At 46.6% G+C, this 21,793-nt stretch overlaps 1 protein-coding gene across 4 annotated transcripts in view; it reads right to left on the reverse strand.

Annotated features, from left to right (window-relative positions):
• LOC135916715 (spliceosome-associated protein CWC27 homolog) overlaps positions 1 to 21,793 on the reverse strand; it is a 315,399-nt gene that overhangs the window by 265,504 nt on the left and 28,102 nt on the right. Inside the window, exon 1 of one of the 4 annotated variants that reach the window (XM_065450159.2) lies at positions 20,789 to 20,962. The exons of the other annotated variants lie outside the window; for them this stretch is intronic. Coding sequence (XP_065306231.1) covers positions 20,789 to 20,830 — 42 coding nt within the window. The 5' untranslated portion in view covers positions 20,831 to 20,962. Of the gene's footprint in view, positions 1 to 20,788; positions 20,963 to 21,793 lie in introns of those variants that run through there. 4 annotated transcript variants of the gene reach the window in all.

The following is a 21,793-nucleotide window of genomic DNA, read 5'->3' on the forward strand; positions in this document are numbered from 1 at the left end:
AACTTTAAGAGACAGAAAGAGAGTGGTTTAGATCAGAGAGCAAACGGGTCTAGCCGATATTCTAATTAACATTAAGAGAAAAAAAATGAAGCTGGGCAGGTCATGTAATGCGCAGGTTAGACAACTGTTGGACCATTAGGGTTACGGAATGGGTACCAAGAGAAGGGAAGCGCAATAGAGGACGGCAGAAGACCAGGTGGAGCAATGAAATTAGGAAATCCACGGGTGCTTGTTGGAATCGGCTGGCACAAGACAGGGCTGATTGGAGATCACAGGGAGAGGCCGTTGTCCTGCAGTGGACATAAAATAGGCTGATGATGATGATGATGTGTTCTGTATACAACAGTGAATTCCACAGAGGATCAAAACAGGCTAAACAATAATGTATGTAAAACATCGAGCTGGTGCTCTGGATGGAGCATGTTTCTTAACCCTGAGAGGCACTTAGTACTCCGAATATGTAAAAAGAAAACAGTTCTGCAATATCCATACACTATAGGTGGAGTGACGCCCAGAGAATCACCAGTTGTAAAATACCTCGGAGTTTAAATCACTAACAGCCTGAACTGGGATATACATATTGACACTATTTGTGCAAGTGCCCTTAAGCAGGGTGTCTACCAAATTTAGATTTCCAAATTCCCTGAGTTTTCCAGGTTTTCCCTGAGTGGCTTTGTAAAATTCCCTGAGTGACAGAGAACTTTGTTTTATTTCGAGATGGACAGACATCGTGTCACCCTATGCTGTCACTCTCTAGTAAGTATCTTAAAAACAAAGAAAAACTACTTAATCCAGTTTTAATAGTAAGGAGTAGTGTAAACAGGAGGGAGGGGTTAGTGAAATGCATAGCAAATGAAACACCTTCGAAAAAAGAAGATAAATTTCATTGCAAATCAACTTGAGCATTCAAAAATTCGAATAAAAAGGAGATGCACGTAGAAGCAAATATTTTCAATACGAGCTATTTCTATCAATTGATAGAAAGCTTATTCGTATGAAGCCGGAACTTTCTCACAAGTAATATCTCTCACAACAGCTTTTAAGTAAACCTCAACTGTTCTCGCATACTATCAACCTGCGCAGAGCGCCTCAGTGTTGCTTTTCACTGCTTTAAAGAGTTTATTTTGTTTTCACAAGGGGCACCTGCATCTCGACATCAGCCAACACTACTTTTTTTTTTGTGAGCTCAAGCTCCTTCAAAGAAGCAGTAGCACGCTTCCTTTCCTGTTCATTCTCCAATGCATATGTCCTTTCCGTTCTCGTCTTCCTTCTGCCGCGAGTTCTCCCGACAGACCATTTGAAGCATCCTCTTGGTCAGCTGTACAGTCAATGTCCGATTTCTCGGACTCCCTAGGCGCTGCGATAACATCAGAAAAATAGGGCAGTTCGAAAAAATGAATGCATGTATTTTACTGCCCTTAAAAGGCACCTCACCAGGCCTCATAACCAATTTTGGTTATATGCTGGAAGTTGTCACGTGTCCTCTAAAGAGCGTTCTGCAGGGAAAAAAATTCAAATCGGCTCATTAATAGCCGAGAGAGAGAGAGTGAACTTTAATAAGCACCAGCAGTTTTGTCGGCTGGGCCTAGGCCTCCCACGATGGGACTTCGAGGTCTTGCCTCTTCGCCGCTTCGTAGGCCTGCTGGGTCGCCCAGAGTTGGTCGTCGAGGTGGGAGCTGCGCAGGGCGGCATGCCATCTCGACAAGAGGGTCACGGGATTAAGGTCCTGGTATTGGTGTTTGCACTCCCATAGCATGTGGGGGAGTGTTGCCGATTCAGTTTTACAGACCTTGCACGTCTGGCTCGGGTAGATGTCGGGGTATATAGTGTGATAGCGTGTGAGGGAGGGGTATGTATTCGTCTGTAACAGGCGAAGGGTGGTTGCCTGTGCCCTGTTTAACTTGCAGTGAGGGGTGGGGAAGGTTCTTCTTGCGAGGTAAAATGACTTTACAAGGTCGTTGTAACTTGTAAGGCGGTCGCGTCCTGCGGGTGCACCTGCACCGTCTCCGGCACGGTTGACTAGTCCTCGTGCTACGGAGTGTATAACCTCGTTGAGGTTGGTGAGGTGCGGGTGGACAACGCCGGCATGTGCTGGGATCCAGACGAGGGTGATTTGATTTTCAGACGAATGCGGGGCTTGTTGTAAGATGCGGAGTGATTGATGAGATATCCGACCTTTGATGTAGTTGGTGACTGCTGCGCGAGAATCGCTCACTATGGTGTGACTGGCTGGGTCAAGAGTGGCCAGGGCGATGGCCACTTCCTCGGCCGTCTCGGCATTTTTGGTAATGATGCTGGCAGCATGTCGGAGCAAGCCGCCTGCTGTGGTAACCACCGCAAAGTGCCGTCCATCTTGGTACTCAGCTGCGTCGACGAAGGTGACGCCCGCGGTGTTGGTGTAAGCTTTGATGAGGGAAGCAGCTCTTGCCTTCCTGCGTTCTTTGTTGTAGTCTGGGTGCATGTTTCTCGGAATAGGGTCGGCATGTATCCATTGCTGAATGACGCGTGGTATTGGGTGTTTGTCTCCATGTTGACGGTGGTAGGCGATATTAAGCTTGTTTAGAATGCTGTGGCCCGTTTCCGTGAGAGTAAGCCGCTCTAGTCGAGATCGACGTTGGGCCTCGATTAACTCGTCTAGCGTGTTGTGGATACCTAATTGTAGTAGAAGTTCCGTGCTGGTGTGGTTGGGTAGTCCTAAGGCCTGCTTATAGGCTCCTCTAATGATGATGTCCAGTTTAGTCTCCTCAGCTTTGTACCAGTTGAGAAAGGGCGCAACATAAGTAATCTGACAGACGATAAAAGATTGGACAAGGCGGATGAGGCTGTCTTCCTTCATACCCCCTCGCCGGTTGGTCACTCGTTTCAGCAGTCTGGATGTATTGGCGGTCTGTCGAAGGATCTTTGAGATAGCCGTAGAGTTAGCTCCGCTGGCTTCTATGGTCATACCAAGAACGCAGATGCAAGGGACCACGGGTATAGGTCTGCCATCCCTCAGGTTGAGCTCTATTTCCTCGTATTGGCGTTTAGTTGTGGAGCCCCGCGGGGGGCGTCCACGGAGTGTGGGGCGGTATAGGAGAAGCTCCGACTTTTCAGGGGAACAGCGGAGTCCCGTGCACTCAAGATAATTTTCTACGACGTCAATGGCGTCTTGTAGGGCAGTTTCGATTTGGCCGTCACTGCCCTTTGCAGCCCAGATTGTAATGTCATCGGCGTATATGGTGTGTTCAATGCCGTCGAGTTTTTGTAGTTCTTGTGCTAATCCAAGCATAACCAGATTAAACAGTATTGGGGAAATGACAGAGCCTTGCGGTGTGCCCGTGCTGCCGAGGGAGAGTTCCTCCGATCGAATGTCTCCAACCGACAGGAAGGCCTTCGATTGGATAGAAAGTCACTTACGTAGTTGTAAGTGCGTTCTCCAAGGTTGAGCAAGGAGATGCGCTGAAGGATGGTGGGGTGCCTTATATTATCGAAGGCGCACTCGAGGTCGAGGCCCAAGATCGCCTTCGTGTGACGGGATTTGCCATCTAGGATTTGATGCTGAAGTTGGAGCATAGCGTCTTGGGTGGAAAGATGCTGTCTAAAGCCAATTATCGAGTGGGGATAAGCACATGTGTCTTCAAGGTGAGTGTTTACACGGGTTAGGAGTGCGTGCTCCATGACCTTGCCTACACATGAAGTTAGTGATATGACATGGGCCGGAGATTGGCGAGGCTAGATGGCTTACCGGGTTTGGGGATGAGAATTACTTTGGCTGTTTTCCATGTCGGGGGAATGGATCCCTGGCGCCAGCAGGTGTTGATGTATTCGGTGAGTTGTTGCACCGAGGGGTCATCTAGATCTCTTAGTGTTTTATTCGTAACACCATCTGGGCCTGGCGCCGAACGGCTGTTCAGCTTATGTAGGGCAGCATGAATCTCTGCCACGCTGAAATCTTCATCAAGGTCAGGGTTGGAGGTCTCTGTGTATGGGCCGTGAGGTTGAGTGGGCCCAGATGGGATGTACTTTTGACATTAGCTATTCTTAACGTGGTCCTGGCAATGCATCTTGCTTTCTGTGAATAAAAGCTTGGTGAGGCGATCTTGTTGATATCAGCGGGTGGTGGTGCTATCAATCAAATGTTTGAGGATTTTCCACGTGTGGGGGTGGTGGAGTTGCCCGTCTAGAGAGTGACAGAGCTCTGTCCATTGCTGTTGACTTAGAACACGGCAGTGAGTTTCAATTTCCTTGTTGAGAAGTGCGACCTTCCGTCTAAGACTTCTATTGAGCCGTTGTCCCTTCCATCTAGAGAGGATGGATGATTTGGCCTCGATAAGGTGGGCGAGTCTACTGTCCATGCGCTCAGTTGGGGCGTCTGTTGTGATAATGCGGGTGGCCGATTTAGTATCGGACCGTAGATCGCATGACCATGATTTTATGTCGGTAATGGGAGTGTCCGTCGTTGCTGTTACACGGCGTTTACGGAACGCATCCCAGTCCGTCCAAGTAAAGTCCCTCGTTCTTCTCATAACGGCTGTTAGGTGTGGGAGAGTAATTTCGATGATGCAGTGATCACTCCCGAGGTCGTGTTGGGTGTTGCGCCAATGGGCGTTGTTCGCGTTTTTGGTGAAAGTGAGGTCTGGCGTCGTGTCTCGTTCAGTAGAAGTGCTGAGGCGAGTGGGGAAGGCTGGGTCAGTAATGAGCGTAAGCCCGAGATCATGGGAGTCTTGCCATAAGTTACGACCTGCGGCAGAGCTGTGTCTGTAGCCCCATCCTGTGTGCGGGAGACTGAAGTCACCTCCGATGATAAGGGGGCTGCTGCCTGCGATATTAAGGGCCTTTTTGAAGAGGGTTAGAAATCGGCTATGGCGTTGAGATGGAGTATTGTAGATGTTGAGGATAAATATTCCTTCCTTTCGTTTTCTGTGCGGGATGAGCTCAATGAAGAGGTGTTCAGTGCGCCGATCGTTGAGATCGTGTTCGATTGCGGTAATTCTTTTTCGAACGAGTGTGGAGACTCCGTGTGGAGCGTTGTTCGCAGTGAAAGAGTGATATCCTTGAAGGCTGACCGGAGTATTGTGCGTTTCCTGGAGCAAGATTACGTCGGGTTGACATGAAGTAGTACGGAGGTGTTGACGAAGAACGGGTTGTTTATGGAGGTAGCCTCGGCAGTTCCACTGCCACAATGTTGTGTCAGCTTTAGTGAGGGCCATGATGAAGGATAGGGGATGCCGCAGGTGGCAGGGTGGCGGCGACGGTTCCTGTGGTGTCCATGGCTATGGTTTGAGCGGCGGAAGCGGTTTGTGTGAAAAGGGTTTGAATATTAGCTTCCATGGCGGTAACTCTGTGCATAAGGGCGATTAGAGAATTCTGTGAAGCTTCCACCGTGCTTTGGAGTGTGACGAGCATATCCTTGACCTCGGAGCGTACTTGGCCCTGAGCTCCTTCTTGGAGTGCACGTTTTTTGGGGGCTGGTCTTGAGAGTTCTTCGGTTTGGCTGTTGTTAGCAGGTTCTGGGGTGTTAGGTGTAGGTTGGGTTTTGGGCTGTTTGAGGCTGTGAACCTCCTGGGTAAGCTTTTGGATTAAATCACGCATAACTGCGTTTTCTTTCTTAAGGTGTTCGATGTCGGTGTTGTCTGTGTTGGGTTTAGGCAGTGGGGGGGATTTTACGTGACCCTCTCGCAAGACGCCCGTCAGGGCCTCTGCGAAGCTCACCTTTTCTGAGGTATGTCTGGCTTCTGGAGTCGACGTGGATCTTGATCTGGACCGACCTCGGTCTGTAGAAGGAGCGGGACCGGGACCGGTGCTTGGTCTCCATGGACGGGAAATCTTCTGATTGAAGGGCTGAATGCTGTGCTACTCGGCGTTCTCCGAGGCGTCTTCGTGTAACATACGGCGTTTTGTATCTGGCAGTACAAGATTTGTACGTTGTGGGGTGGGGTCCATCACACAACATGCACTTGGGTGTACACTGATGATCTTGATCTGGGTTGCGAGCTCCGCAACCCCGGCAGATCTTGTTATTAGGGAACGGGCAAACGTCCATGCGGTGCCCGAGACGGCCGCAGTGGTAACAGATATCGATCTGCTTGCGGTACAGGGAGCATGGGATTAGTGTTGCGCCATACCGAACCATGTATGGTACGTCAGGTTCGTCGAAGGCAATGACGATGGTCGTGGTGGAACCGATTCGCTTTGCGGCCAGGGCTAGAGGATTGCGATCATTTATGATGTTAGTATCGACTTGTCTGGCGTCATCGGTGAGAGGGATGCCTCTGATGACTCCTTTGGTGGTATTAGCTGGGGCGGCTTCGTACGCGCTGACCTCGTGGGTTACCCCGTTGACTTGGATGGACTTGATTCTTACGTACCGGTCCGCATTTTGCGGGCTGGGCGTGCTGATCACCATGATGTTTTGCTGGTTGTTCGAGCATATTGTGTCGTGTTGACTGTCTTCTGAGTAGTGTTGCGCTGCTTGAAGAATAGCTGCAGTCACTGTAGGGCTGCCGATCTTGGAAATATTGAGTGCTCCTTTGGGTCTGACGATGATCTTGATCTCATTTGCTGGTAGTGGGAGCATGCGCCCAGCCTTGAGAACCAGAGTTCTAACTTGCTGCCTGGGTCTATAGCGAGAGCGAGAGTCTTGCGTCGTAGGTTGTTCTTGGGATAGTTTTCGGCCCCGCTGCTCGTCTGGGCGACGGACGGTACACCGACGGGAACGGGCGGTACACCAGCCCATCTCGGCGGTTAACTCTTCTGGGGAAATATCTTTGCCACATACTTGGACTTCCATGCTTCGCAGATGTGGCCAGGGGCTTGTGCGTCGTAGCAGAGCTCGCACGGACATGCGCGGGAACGTGCCAGGTAGCCTATGTAGGCCGAGCACCTGGTGCACGCGCTTAGCCTTAGCGCGGCGACGGCGTGATCGTAACACAAAAGTGGTCGCGGTCCCGGAAAAATAAATGTCCCACCTGATAACTTGGTATCTACAGAGTCCTGGTGGTCTCACAGTTCGAATGGTACAAAATTAGGGCTGGTATGCACAGAAAATCGCGGCGAAAACATTTCGAGAAGACGGAACCGATGTAAACACAAGCTATGGGCGCTGCATTTTTAGTGCAGCGCCCATATATTTTAGTGCTGCCAAATATTTTAGTGCTGCCAACCCATGATTTCAGGAGGTGAGCTCCACTGCCAAGCAAGCTCGACTCGCCCCATCTAACCTCCGCAAGCAAAATTCCTTCCCTGCGTTCTCCCACACCAAACCTCGAGGATCGTGCGACACGTACGACATGAGCTCCGCCTTCGTATTTTTTCTCCTCGCTTTTTTTTTTTTTTGTGACACTGCGCACTTGCGCTAACGGCGTTGTGCCCGAGCTGTTGTGATTGTCTTGTTTCGCACAGCGCATGATTTTGCACACTATGTACGAGGACATAGTGTGCATAGTGTGCATAGTGACCTACATCCAGTCATGATGACCAGGAAGTCGAAAGCTTCTATGAAGACGTGGAATCGGCGATGGGTAGAGTGAAAACCAAATACACTATACTAATGGGCGACTTTAATGCCAAGGTAGGCAAGAAGCAGGCTGGAGACAAGGCAGCGGGGGAATATGGCATAGGCACTAGGAATATCAGGGGAGAGTTAATAGTAGAGTTTGCGGAACAGAATAAAATGAGGATAATGAATACCTTCTTCCGCAAGCGGCATAGCCGAAAGTGGACGTGGAGGAGCCCGAACGGCGAGACTAGAAATGAAATAGACTTCATACTCTCCGCTAACCCTGGCATCATACAAGATGTGGACGTGCTCGGCAAGGTGCGCTGCAGTGACCACAGGATGGCAAGAACTCGAATTAGCCTAGACCTGATGAGGGAACAGAAGAAACTGGCACATAAGAAGCCAATCAATGAGTTAGCGGTAAGAGGGAAAATAGAGGAATTCCAGATCAAGCTACAGAACAGGTACTCGGCTTTAACTCAGGAAGAGGACCTTAGTGTTGAAGCAATGAACGACAATCTTATGGGCATCATTAAGGAGTGTGCAATGGAAGTCGGAGGCAACTCCGTTAGGCAGGATACCAGTAAACTATCACAGGAGACGAAAGATCTGATTAAGAAACGCCAATGTATGAAAGCCTCTAACCCTACAGCTAGAATAGAACTGGCAGAACTTTCGAAGTTAATCAGCAAGCGTAAGACAGCTGACATAAGGAAGTATAATATGGATAGAATTGAACATTCTCTCAGGAACGGAGGAAGCCTAAAAACAGTGAAGAAGAAACTAGGAATTGGCAAAAATCAGATGTATGCGTTAAAGAGACAAAGCCCGCATTATCATTACTAATATGGATGAGATAGTTCAAGTGGCTGAGGAGTTCTATTGAGATTTATACAGTACCACTGGCACCCACGACGATAATGGAAGAGAAAATAGTCTAGAGGAATTCGAAATCCCACAGGTAACGCCGGAAGAAGTAAAGAAAGCATTGGGAGATATGCAAAGGGGGAAGGCAGCTGGGGAGGATCAGGTAACAGCAGATTTGTTGAAGGATGATGGGCAGATTGTTCTAGAGAAACTGGCCACCCTGTATACGCAATGCCTCATAACGTCGAGCGTACCGGAATCTTGGAAAAACGCTAACATAATCCTAATCCATAAGAAAGGGGACGCCAAAGACTTGAAAAATTATAGACCGATCAGCTTGCTGTCTGTTGCCTACAAAGTATTTACTAAGGTAATCGCAAATAGAATCAGGAACACCTTAGACTTCTGTCAACCAAAGGACCAGGCAGGATTCCGTAAAGGCTACTCAACAATAGACCATATTCACACTATCAATCAGGTTATAGAGAAATGTGCGGAATATAACCAACCCTTATATATAGCTTTCATTGATTACGAGAAAGCATTTGAATCTGTCGAAACCTCAGCAGTCATGGAGGCCTTACGAAATCAGGGTGTAGACGAGCCGTATGTAAAAATACTGAAAGATATCTATAGCGGCTCCACAGCCACCGTAGTCCTCCATAAAGAAAGCAACAAAATCCCAATAAAGAAAGGCGTCAGGCAGGAAGATACGATCTCTCCAATGCTATTCACAGCGTGTTTACAGAAGGTATTCAGGGACCTGGATTGGGAAGAAATGGGGATAAAAGTTATTGGAGAATACCTTAGTAACTTGCGATTCGCTGATGATATTGCCTTGCTTAGTAACTCAGGGGACCAACTCCAATGCATGCTCACTGACCTCGAGAGGCAAAGCAGAAGAGCGGGTCTAAAAATTAATCTGCAGAAATCTAAAGTAATGTTTAACAGTCTCGGAAGAGAACAGCAATTTACAATAGGTAGCGAGGCACTGGAAGTCGTAAGGGAATACATCTACTTAGGGCAGGTAGTGACTGCGGATCCGGATCATGAGACGGAAATAATCAGAAGAATAAGAATGGGCTGGGGTGTGTTTGGCAGGCATTCTCAGATCATGAACAGCAGGTTGCCATTATCCCTCAAGAGAAAAGTGTATAATAGCTGTGTCTTACCAGTACTCACCTACGGGGCAGATACCTGGAGGCTTACGAAAAGGGTTCTACTCAAATTGAGGACGACACAACGAGCTATGGAAAGAAGAATGATGGGTGTAACATTAAGGGATAAGAAAAGAGCAGATTGGGTGAGGGAACAAACGCGAGTTAACGACATCTTAGTTGAAATCAAGAAAAAGAAATGGGCATGGGCAGGACATGTAATGAGGAGGGAAGATAACCGATGGTCATTGAGGGTTACGGACTGGATTCCAAGGGCAGGAAAGCGTAGCAGGGGGCGGCAGAAAGTTAGGTAGGCGGATGAGATTAAGAAGTTTGCTGGGACGGCATGGCCACAATTAGTACATGACCGGGGTTGTTGGAGAAATATGAGAGAGGCCTTTGCCCTGCAGTGGGCGTAACCAGGCTGGTGATGATGATTATGATGATGATGTACAAGGACACCTGACTAGCTATGTAAGTCAGTGCTGCACGAATACTGAGGCAGACACAAGTGGATCACAGAGCGTAATCCCGTGCTTTCAGTACCTGCACACGTGACTGCAAGACCGTGTGAACGAGCAGACAAAGCGGAAGTACATCTGTCTTCCTTCGGTGCGAAGTAAAACAAAAAGCACGCAGACATTCAATTTGTGTGTTTTATTATTTCTAAGCTTTATTTCATCCATTCAAGCAACATATTACACAAACAACAGATGTTGCCTTGAATAATCAGGGTGTCTACCAAGTCGATATTTCCAAATTCTCTCAGTTTTCCAGGTTGTCCCTGGGTGCCTTTGCACAATTCCCTGAGTGATGCAGAACTATGTTTTATGTCACGACGGCCTGAAACCATATCGCCCGATGCTGTCACTCTCTAATTAAGCATATGAAAAAAATTTTAAAAGAAACGATTTAATCCAATTTGAATACTAAGGAGTAGTGTTTACGTTATTCAAAAAGAGAATATAAGGCAGGGGTTAAAAAATGCACAGCAGATAAAATTTTCATATTAAAACTTTTTGTGCACAAACAAGGACGAAGAATAGGGGCAACACAGGGACGAGCACTTACTAACAACTGGTTTTATTTCTGATGAACTACCTGCTTAAATACCCACAGATCTGCGCTATCTAGTCAACAGAGCACGTCAATAGTACATATAAAACTTGTGATAAAAATACGTGGACAAAAGCCACCCGGTCAACCTAAAAACAGCAAGGTGCATAAAACAACCACTTACAATAAAATGCGTTAAAAATGTGATGATAGAAGCGAATTTTCTTCTTGTTTTTCAATCCAGTGTGCTTCCACAATTTCCCTAGCAGTTTGATTCCTATGCCTATACAACATGTCTGTGCTACCAAGACAAGGTGAGCAATTATGTTCTTGGCAATGCATTGCCAAATGCGTACTAGGGCGACCTTTCAGACTAGACAAGTGCTCCCTTAACCTCGTGTTAGTGTATCTCGCAGTCTGCCCTGCGTACACATGACCACACATCATAGGAATCTGATACACAACGTTCTTTGCGCAATCAACAAATTGGTTCTTGCGCGTATGTTTAACTCTACATTCTTTCTTTACGTCATCCTTACTTTCGAACTTCTTTTTAACCTTAGAACACACACTACCTATTTTGTTTTTTGCCGAAAATACCACTTTTACTGCATAACTACCAGCCACTTTCTTAAGTCTGTGTGAAAGGCCGTGCACATACGGAATCACTGAAACCTTGGAAGCTACATCCTTCTGCCTTTGATTCTTTGTGCATTGTCCTTTATCCTTTTTAAGTTCTTTCATTAGTCTAGATCACGACGCCAGCATCACAGCGAGCGGGTACCCAGCCTTTCTCAACCTATCAACTTGCTCACACAATGCAATCTTTACAGTGTGGTGGCATGACTTCACCAACGCTGACCGGAAACACGAAATGACTATCCCATTCTTCACAAGCCTGGAATGGTTTGAGGCATAGTTCATTAGCGGTCACACAGACTTAGAAAGGTGGCTGGTAGTTATGCAGTAAAAGTGGTATTTTGGGCAAAAAACAAATAGGTAGTGTGTGTTCTAAGGTAAAAAAGAAGTTCGAAAGTAAGGATGACGTAAAGAAAGAATGTAGCGTTAAACATCCGCGCAAGAACCAATTTGTTGATTGTGCGAAGAACGTTGTGTACCAGATTCCTATGATGTGTGGTCATGTGTACGCAGGGCAGACTGCGAGATGCACTAACACGAGGTTAAGGGAGCACTTGTCTAGTCTGAAAGGTCGCCCTAGTACGCATTTGGCAATGCATTGCCAAGAACATGATTGCTCACGTTGTCTTAGTAGAACAGACATCTTGTATAGGCATAGCAATCAAACCGCTAGGGAAATTGTGGAAGCACACCGAACTGAAAAACAAAAAGAAAATTCGCTTCTATCATCACATCTTTAACATATTTTATTGTAAGTGGTTGTTTTATGCACCTTGCTGTTTTTACGTTGACCGAGTGGCTTTTGTCCACGTCTTTCTATCACAAGTGTTATATGTACTATTGACGTGCTCTCTTGACTTGATCGCGCAGATCAGCGGGTATCATATGCGCTATAGGCATGCTCTGTTGACTAGATCACGCAGATCTGTGGGTATTTAAGCAGGTAGTTCTTCAGAAATAAAACCAGTTGTTAGAAAGCGCTCGTCCTTGTGTTGCCCCTATTCTTCGTCCCTGTTTGTTTGCGTACAAAATGTTTTAGGGTGAATCTGTTCCAACTAGGCCCACTCGCAGTTATGCTTCAGATAAAATGTCTTCGAAAAAAAATTGCAAATGGAGTCACACATTCTCAAATACAAATAAAAAGGAGACGCATACAGAAGCAAATATTTTCGAATATGAACTATTTCTATCAACTGATAGCAGGCTCAGTGGTATGAAGTCCAAACTTTGTCACAATTGAGATTCTCTCTCAACAGCTCGCAATTAAGTCAATCTCAACTGTCCTGACATATTCGCAGACAGGGCACGACGCCTTAGTGCTGTGGTTCACTGCTTTAAGAAGTTTATTTTGGTTTGGATGAAGGACACCTGCATCTCGGCATCAGCCAACACTTGTATTTTGAGCTCGAGCTTCTTCAAAATGAGTGCAGCCCACTTCCTTTCCCCTTCATTCCTCAATGCGTAGGCCCTTTCTGTTCTTGTCCTCCTTCCACCACTCGTTCGCCCAATGGACAATTTGAAGCATCACGGATGAAACTGACACGGTTCGCACTGACGGCTGAGCCGATCAGAACAACAGCGCGGGACATGGCTTGAGACTCTGTGGTGGATGGAGGCGTCTTTTAGGGCTCCATGGTGGCAACGAAATCAAAGTTTTTGTGCATGCTTTAAGCTTGCTTCTGTTTTTGCTTTGATGATTTTTTTAGCCTTTAAATAATAATTGGGTAGTTTTTTTTTTTTAGCCTCTTTTTTTTGTGTGCGCGGGTACTTTTCGTGCACATTTGGTTTTGCAGGATAGTAAGAGCGTTTTTTCGCGCTGCGTGCTTCAGCATGTGCAACCGGTTGGGACGTTGAGTCTTTACAGCCTTTAAATAGTAACTTGGAAGTGGCAAGACTAATATCTATTAGTGGTTTTACTGCGTGTGTTTTGGTAGGGAAGTGAGAGCGTGGCCACATGGTTGAGCGCGTGCGAGAGCATGTCATACCTTGGGTCTCCACAGCATTGACTGCTTTTCAAATATTGGTGAGAGTTGCTTTGCGACATATTGAGGATTTGGATCCTGTGCGTATTGTTTTTTTCTAAAAAGCATGCACTCTGCATTATTTTAGTATTATAGTATTAGCATCAGAAAAAGCCGTGCAATCATGGCAAGAAAGCCGAGAAAGCGGGCAGGGTGTGAGGGGTCCCTCAAGGCAGATGAGGGGACGGATGAGAATGGAGAGGGAATCGAGTCAATCGGCACACACTGTGATGTCAATACTAGGCTGCAGAAAATTGAGGCTTTCCAGGAACAGCTTGTCAAGCAGGTGGAAGAGCTCAAAAATAAGCTAAATAGGAAGCGTGATGCACGAAAGATAGTTGAAAAAAGACTTAAAGCAGCCGAGGAAAAGCTGAACAGTGCCACCATTGTGAACAAGAATGGTTGTGACAATGGAATGCAGTCCCCCGACGTGACAGGAGAGGGCGGGCCAGCAAAGTATGTGGAATGTGGGCAAAGTGGTGAAGGGTTAGCTGGAAAGAGCAGCACCTACCTTGAGGCCGCCACGGGGAAAAAGCAGGAGCGCATGGGTCAATGCCCCTTTTCAAGTGCGAATCACGAGGAAAAGGACAAAGGGACGCAGGGAAAGGTAGGAGAGAGTGAAAGGGTGATTATTGCCGGCGACTCAAACATGGCTAGTTGCTCAAAAGCAATTGTGGAGAGGGTGGAAGGCAATAGAAGAGTGGCGGAAGGGACATTTCTAGGGCGGACACTGGGTTCTGCCGTGGAGCGAGCAAAAGCTAACAGAAAATGCCCACGTGTGCAACCTTGTCATAGTAGCAGGTGGGCTAAATGACATCCTAAACAGGAAAGGGACAGGACTAGCCCAGCGCTTGGCGAAGGGGTGGATCACTTGCGCGAGCTGTCCCCTCAGGTGCAGATTGTGGTGGGCACGGTGCCAGAGGTGCCTGTACGTGACAGTCACGTACAAAGAGCCGTAGTAGCTGCTAATGAGGCGATATGGAAAATGAGCCAAGAGAAAGGCTTCGAGGTTGACGAAGTAAACAGGGAAATGAGAAGGTGTGGTGGTTTTCAACGACACGGGACCCACTTTAATTAAAGGCTTGCACAAGAAGTGGGCTGGCGACTTGCTAGTCACGCTGTTGCTTTTTTAGGGGCCCACGGGTGCTCAGGAAGCCAGAGTAGGTAGTAATGAAGAAGGTCCCCTCAAGGAACCTCAGTATAGCATTGCCATCGATAACAGAAAAAGAAGCAAAGCAAGAAAGAGAGCTCACCATGCAAAAGGCTACATAAACATGCAGGGCAGCAGAAGAAAGGAAAAGTGGGCAGAGATTGAGGAGCAGTTTAATAGAGACCAAATAGGGGTTTGTGCAGTTACAGAAATGCACCTTAGAGAGTCGGAAGAGCCAGCAGTGATTGAGAATTATGTTTGGGAAGGCTGCAACAGAACTAAGTCGGAAAGAAAGGGAGGGGGAATCGGAATGCTCATCCATCAGGGAGCAAAATGGAAAAGAGTAAATTCAAAATGCCAAGAGCATCTATGGTTATCAGGTACAATGAGTGGAGAAAAAACTTGCCTGGGCGGTACGTATTTGTGGACGGGAAATAATTGCACAGAGAAGAATAAAGAGTTAGTGGAATGCATAAGCGCAAAAATATTAAGGGTTATTAAGGGATATTAAGGGTTTCGGGAATGGTGCTGAAATTGTCCTATTAGGTGACATGAATGCCCACATACAGGATTTAGATGGCTAAACCAACAACAACGGGAAGTCAATGCTAGACCTTTGTGAGCAACATAACCTCATTATCGTGAATACAGGTCCAAAGTGTGAAAGGCAGATCACGTGGGAAATGGGAAACCAGCAATCAACCATCGATTACTGTCTGATGAAAAACGGAATTCACGATAAGTTGAGAGAAATGGTCATTGATGAGGAAGGGCATACCAGCATAGGGAGTGACCATAAACGCATAATTCTGAAAATGGGATATGTAGTTGGGAAAGAGAGCAAGGAGTGCAAAGTGTAATAATGACAGAAATACGGAAAGAGAAACAACATGTTTGTTGGAAAGGAAAAAGAAAGTGAAAAGCTGGTGGAACAGGGAGATACGAGGAGCGATCACCGAACGACAGAAAGCATCCCGAGAGCACAGGCAGGCAAAGAAGGTGCAGTTGCCGCAGGATGAAGTAGCTAGTAAATGGGAAATATACCGGGAGAAAAAGTCTATGGTACAAATACTGGTGCAAGCAAAGATAAAAGGTGAAAGTGAATGTTGCTTGTCAGAAATACGTGAGAAAAAGAAAGCTGCATCTAGAATATTTTGGAACCACATAAAATTATTAGCTAACAGAAAATGCCCACGTGTGCAACCTTGTCATAGTAGCAGGTGGGCTAAATGACATCCTAAACAGGAAAGGGACAGGACTAGCCCAGCGCTTGGTGAAGGGGTGGATCACTTGCGCGAGCTGTCCCCTCAGGGTGCAGATTGTGGTGGGCACGGTGCCGGAGGTGCCTGTACGACCTGGCCTTTTCAGACATTACAGGAGCCTATGACAACGTAGACTGCAACGTTTTGTGGGATATTCTGGAAGGGAAAGGCCTAGGTGACGATTGTCTACAGCGTTTGAGAGAGGTTTACCTAGAAAATACTGTTTGCCTTGCATGGGAAGAGATGAGGAGCGAGAAGATAGTTGGTATCAACAAAGGGCTGAGGCAGTGGTGCCCTTTATCCCCACAGATGTTTATGATGTACATGGTGAGGATGGAGAGGGCGCTAGAAGGAAGTAATTTCGGGTTTAATCTCTCAGGCCAACAGGCAGGTACAAAAGATGAGCAGCAGCTTCCAGGTTTATTTTATGCGGACGACATTGTGTTGCTAGCTAACAAGCAAAGCGATTTGCAACAGCTGGCTAATATCTGTGGACAGGAAGGCAACAATTTAGGTTTGAAATTTGGTGTTACAAAATAAGGTGTTGTGGTATTAAATGAAAACAGTGAACACACAGTGGCAATACAGGGCCAGGAAATACCTCGGGTAACTGAATATAAATACCTTGGTATATGGATAAACAAACAATATAGATGTATGGAAACACAGAAAAAAACAATAACAGTGAAGGGGAAGAGAAATGCAGCCATAATGAAGCACTGAGCACTATCGGGATACAATAGGTACGAGGTGCTCCAGGGTATGTGGAAAGGTGTAATGGTTCCAGAACTTACTTTTGGGAAAGTGATTGTTTGCTTTAAATCACGGGAACAATCAGGACTTGATGGAAACCAAAGGTCAGTGCGACGCCTCGCATTGGGCGCTCACGGGAATACTACAAATGAAGCTGTGCAGGGTGATATGGGCTGGACTAGTTTTGAAGTGAGGGAAGCTCGCAGTAAAATTGAGTATGGAGAACGGCTGAGGAATACGGAAGAAAGTAAATGGGCTGGGAGAGTGTTCAGGTATCTGTACAGGAAAAACATTGGTTCACCGTGGAGGAAAAGAACTAGGAAGCTTACCAGCAAGTGTGCGGCCTGTGGGGTGGGCAACACAGCAACAAAGAAGGTCAAGCGGAAAGTCAGAGGCTGAAATAATCTCATGGGTGGCGGCAATGGAAAAGAAACCTGCCGTGAGTAACTACTTAAGAGGAAAAAATGAAATCAGGAAAGAAACAATTTATGACCACTCAAAGGGAAGCTCATTACTTTTCGAAACAAGATTGGGATGCCTTAGAACACGCATCTATAAAGCGATATAAAAGAAGAAAGAAGAAACGAGTGCTTGCTGCGGCAAAGCTAGGGAAACGATGGAGCATGTTTTATTAGAATGTGAAGACGTCTGCCAAGGGGTCGATTTAGGTACCACTGGCCTCCTTGAAGCCCTTGGGTTCAGCGAGAGTAGGGGAAAAGTAAACTTTCCCGCTTAGCTGCGTAGGGAAGCTATTCGAAAAAATGATCTACAATTGACTAAATTGGTTCCTGGAAACTCCAAAAGTTTACCCGGAGGAAATGAATGGCTTCTGGCAAAATAGATCCGCAATTGATAATGTCATTGCCTTGGTCTCATCAATTGAAGAGGAATTGGTCTCTGGCAACATACCTACTGCATTATTTTTAGACATTAAGGCAGCATATGATTCAGTCTATCATACAGCAATACTTGACGCTTTGGAAACCCTTGGTCTTGGAGGACAGCTCTATGCATGGATTGCAGACTATCTTCAAGGACGCCAACTTTTCATGTGTACCCTGGATGGCCCCACGGCGCTTTATGCCGTCGAGAAGGGAGTGCCACAAGGAGCTGTGTTAAGCCCGGTATTATTTAATTTAGTCCTCATCCATCTGAAAAGAAACCTGCCCCCTGGCGTCAAAATCACACTGTATGCGGAGGACATCTGCATTTGGAGTGCGGCGCGTTCCCGCAGTACCACCCAACAACGCCTCCAGAGAGCGCTAGCAAATATATCGGCCTACCTAAATCCAAGGGGCTGAAATTGTCCCCCAACAAAAGCGTTGCCATGGCTTTCACGCGGAGGTGTATGGAAAAATAGCCACTAGTGTTGGGTGGTCGCGCCCTTCTATATGTCAAGACGCAAAGGTTTCTTGGAGTGACGATCGACAGGAACCTCACATGGTCGCCCCAAGTGAAAAAACTGAGTGAGAAGATTTCCTCGGCGTCGCACGTATTCCGATTTTTAGCCGGATCACAGTGGGGCAGCACCTGTCGACCAATGGTGCTCCTCCATAACGCCTACGTCAACGGAACACTACGATATTACCTCCCGATCCTGCACAAAATATCTCCCACAAGCAAGAGAAAACTCGAGGCAGCACGAAACAACTGCCTTCGCGTATGTCTTGGCCTTCCGAAAGGGTCGTCCCACTCAGGGACGGTAGCAGAAGCTGGATGCCTGCCTCTGGACGTGCTATGTTCGCAGGAGACACTTCGGATACACCTCCGCCACGTCATTCATACGAAGACTCACTTTTTAAAGGATATTTCCAGAACCCGTGCTACATCTAGCTTTGGGCAGGCCGTCGGAAGCATATCTATTTCGATTCCTGCTCAGGCGTCACAAATTATGCCGCGAAACATTTCACCATGGACACTGTCCCCACTGGAAATCGTGCCATACATACCTGGAATCGGTGCGAAAAAGAAAATGCCTCCAGCAGCGACTTATCAGATAGCTTTAGAATATATGCACAAAGAATACGCAGCCGCAACGCACATTTTCACAGATGGCTCTACAACTCCACATCCTTCATCATGCGGACTTTTTGTTCCTTCTACAGGACGATTCTCGTTTCGTCTTGAGCGAGCGACATCATCTACTTCAGCGGAGCTATATGGCATTAAGGAGGCCCTTGTGTATATACTTCGACAGCAGCCGCCAAAGACATGGGTAATTTTCACAGACTCAAAAGCAGTCCTACAAAATATGTGGAATAGGCACAAGCGTTGCAATAATCAACCAGCAGCATTTGACATTGCTTATCTTCACCACAGGGCTAAGATTGCTGGGCATTGCATACAGTTCCAGTGGATACCTGGCCATGCCGGCATTTCGGGAAATGAAAGAAGGAACGAAGCTGCCAGAAATGGACTCCAATACCGCAAGTTCAGAAGAACATATTTTACAAAAGCCAACGCTTCAACCATGGCAAAAAAATATGCCTATCAAGAAAAAGAGCGCATCTTGAATCTGCCGCTTCACCACGATAACTTCCTACGTTACATTGACCCAGAAATGAGACCGAAAATTCCACGACCACTTCCTCGACACTTAGAGACATTGTACCATCGTCTTCGACTGAACGTGGCATACACGAACAATTATCTGTACCGCATAGGACTTACCACTAACCCATACTGTGATAACTGTCGCAACTTAGAGACAATTGAGCACATATTACTAGAATGCCCCGCGTACCGCGACGAGAGACAATTTTTTGAGCACCAAATGGACATGATTTGCCACGAACCGTTAACGTTACCGAGCATCTTAGGTCCAATGCCCGGCCCTTCAAAACAGCGACGGGTTTTGGATTTAGTGTTCAAATACCTGACAGAAATTGGTCAAATAGGAAAGCTTTAAAAATTGCATCCTTCCTATACAAAAGCCTAAATTTACCCGCCATGTCACGTGTAAAAATTAGTATCAGGTCCACTCGGACATTTCATATTTATTTTTATCCTTCTTTTTTCTCCCACTCTTTTCTGGAATCTTTTAATCCCATTCCCCATCCCTATACAGAGTAGCATGCCAGCAGTTATATACGCGCCGGCAAAATTATCTGTTTTTCTAATAAAGAGCCCTCTCTCTCTCTCTCTCCCGCAATAGAGATTAGTAAGAGGAGATTGGAAGATTGGTGGAAGAAAAGTAGGGAAGCGACAAAAGACGGAGACGTACAATAGCACAGTTCGCAATAAGGGATGATAAAATTTGTTTGTGGGAGTTCATAGTGTTCATTCTTTCTTTTTTAAGGTAGGTAGGACATTAAGTTGTATAATAGAAAGAGCCTGGTGGCGCAACCCACTCCCCCATTCCAAAGGGGACGCTCATAACATCCATCCAAATCCATCCATCCATCGCTGTGCCGCCTGACCATTGAAGGGAGCCAATATGGATGCGCTTACTTGCCCTACATTATCGGTCAGAATACAGAATAGGTTATAAGCTCGTCCACCCATACTTTTATTCTTAACCTTAAAAAAATTTTAAATTATGGAGTTTTACGTGCTAAAACCATTTTCTGATTATGAAGCACGCCGTAGTGGAGGACTCCGGAAATTTCGACCCCCCCTGGGGTTCTTTAACGTGCACCTAAATCAAAGTACACGGGTGTTTTCGCACTTCGCCCCCATCGAAATGCGGCCGCCCTGGCCACACATAACCTTTCTATCTACATCCACAAATATGTATATCTGCCGAGATATTGACCGACTCAGCACCTGGCTTTGCTTTAAAATAATGTAATAATGACTGCGCATTTCTTGGTTCTCTGTGTATTGATTGATTACCTGTCTTTGCTATAATTACCAGTCTAACATATTTTAATGCTTAATGTATTGTGCTCCTACTGTAAAAACTTTCTATAACCTCCTTCCGTTCCCCTACTCAAAGCTCCCTCGGTGGGTCACGTAAGGAACTGCAAATACATAACATAAGTGATATAAGTCGAACTCCGATCGACCGAAACCTAGACCTCGCGGTGGAATGGCCCAAGATAACAACGACATGAGAAGGCGAAATTGCAGTTGACACGCAAAGAACTGCAAGAAAAGAGCAATCACTCGGGAATGAGCAGAAAAGTAAATGAACGTGAAAGCTAGTCGGTTATTCATATTCAGGCGGGACGGTCAAACTGAAGAGCACGACACGTTGCTCTGACAAGACGATTTCTACGCGACTTCACTCATGTCCTTGGCGTTGCTTTTACCTGATTAGGAAAAGCAATACAGAAAAAAAAAGGGGGGGGGGGAGGGGGGCGCTTAATGCAAATCTATTTCTCTTCACATTGGCGTTGTTCCCGAGACGACCAGCAACAGCCGAGCTTTCACGACGAGTCTATCGACACGTTAGCACAGCTTACCTTTCCGCTTGTTGGCGGTTCTTGTATGTATATGTTGCTCATTTTAACACATGCAAGTCATCAGAGTTTACACGCCAGTAAGAACACAGACGACTAATTACCACGCTCCCCTACTTCTGGCGCAGCTACAGAGTTTCATCACTTGGTTTCATATTAGCGTAACCACGGCCCAGGGTTGCCAGGTCCAAAATGTGAAAAGTAGCCAGAAAAGTAGCCAATTTTGGCCACATACAGAAATGTAGCCAAAAAAGTAGCCATTGCATGGAAAAACGTTGCATTTTGTAGGATCATACAAAAAATATTATGAAACGCGTATAAATGACTAGAGCTAAGAGCGCTTTGATGAGCACGTAATATTACTAGAATATTATCTCAAATCAGAATCACAGTGTAAATGTTTGAGTTAATCTTGGCGCACATTTCTCGAAGAAGGTCAAAGCTCAAGGCATCCTCGAGCGATTGCTTTCGCGATTATTTACGTGCGATTTTGCGTCTTGGCATCGGACGCGTCGCAGGCCGTTTGTTACGCTCTGCAAAGTAAGATGCCCAGTCGCACGAAATCTCGCAAAAGTGATCGTATTCCAGAATACAGCTGTATATTTTCAAGCTGGGAACACATAAATGGACCGACTACGCCGAGAGCGCGCCGGCCAGACCGGCCGCTGACACGCTGGTAGCATGTTTACGTTTATCCCGTGACCACCTGTCCAACTAGTGTTCGATTTCGCCATAGATTTTGCAAACTTCGGGCAGCTTCGGGTTGTCTCAGGATCCCACCTCACGTTGCCTTCCCATCAGGACCGGCACTAGCTGGCTGCCAGTGGCGTAGCCAGAAATTTCGTTCGGGGGGGGGGGGGGGGGGGGGGGGCTCACGTTGCAACTCGGCCTCCTCCTTAAGAGGAAACATTAGGTCGGATGCTCCTATCTAAATACATATTGGAGGAGAATTCGTTTTTCTCGGCAACCATGGCACCAAATTTGACGAGGTTTGTTGCATTTAAAAGG

The sequence above is a fragment of the Dermacentor albipictus genome, chromosome 3 (genome assembly GCF_038994185.2).
Source record: "Dermacentor albipictus isolate Rhodes 1998 colony chromosome 3, USDA_Dalb.pri_finalv2, whole genome shotgun sequence".
NCBI lineage: Eukaryota > Metazoa > Arthropoda > Arachnida > Ixodida > Ixodidae > Dermacentor > Dermacentor albipictus.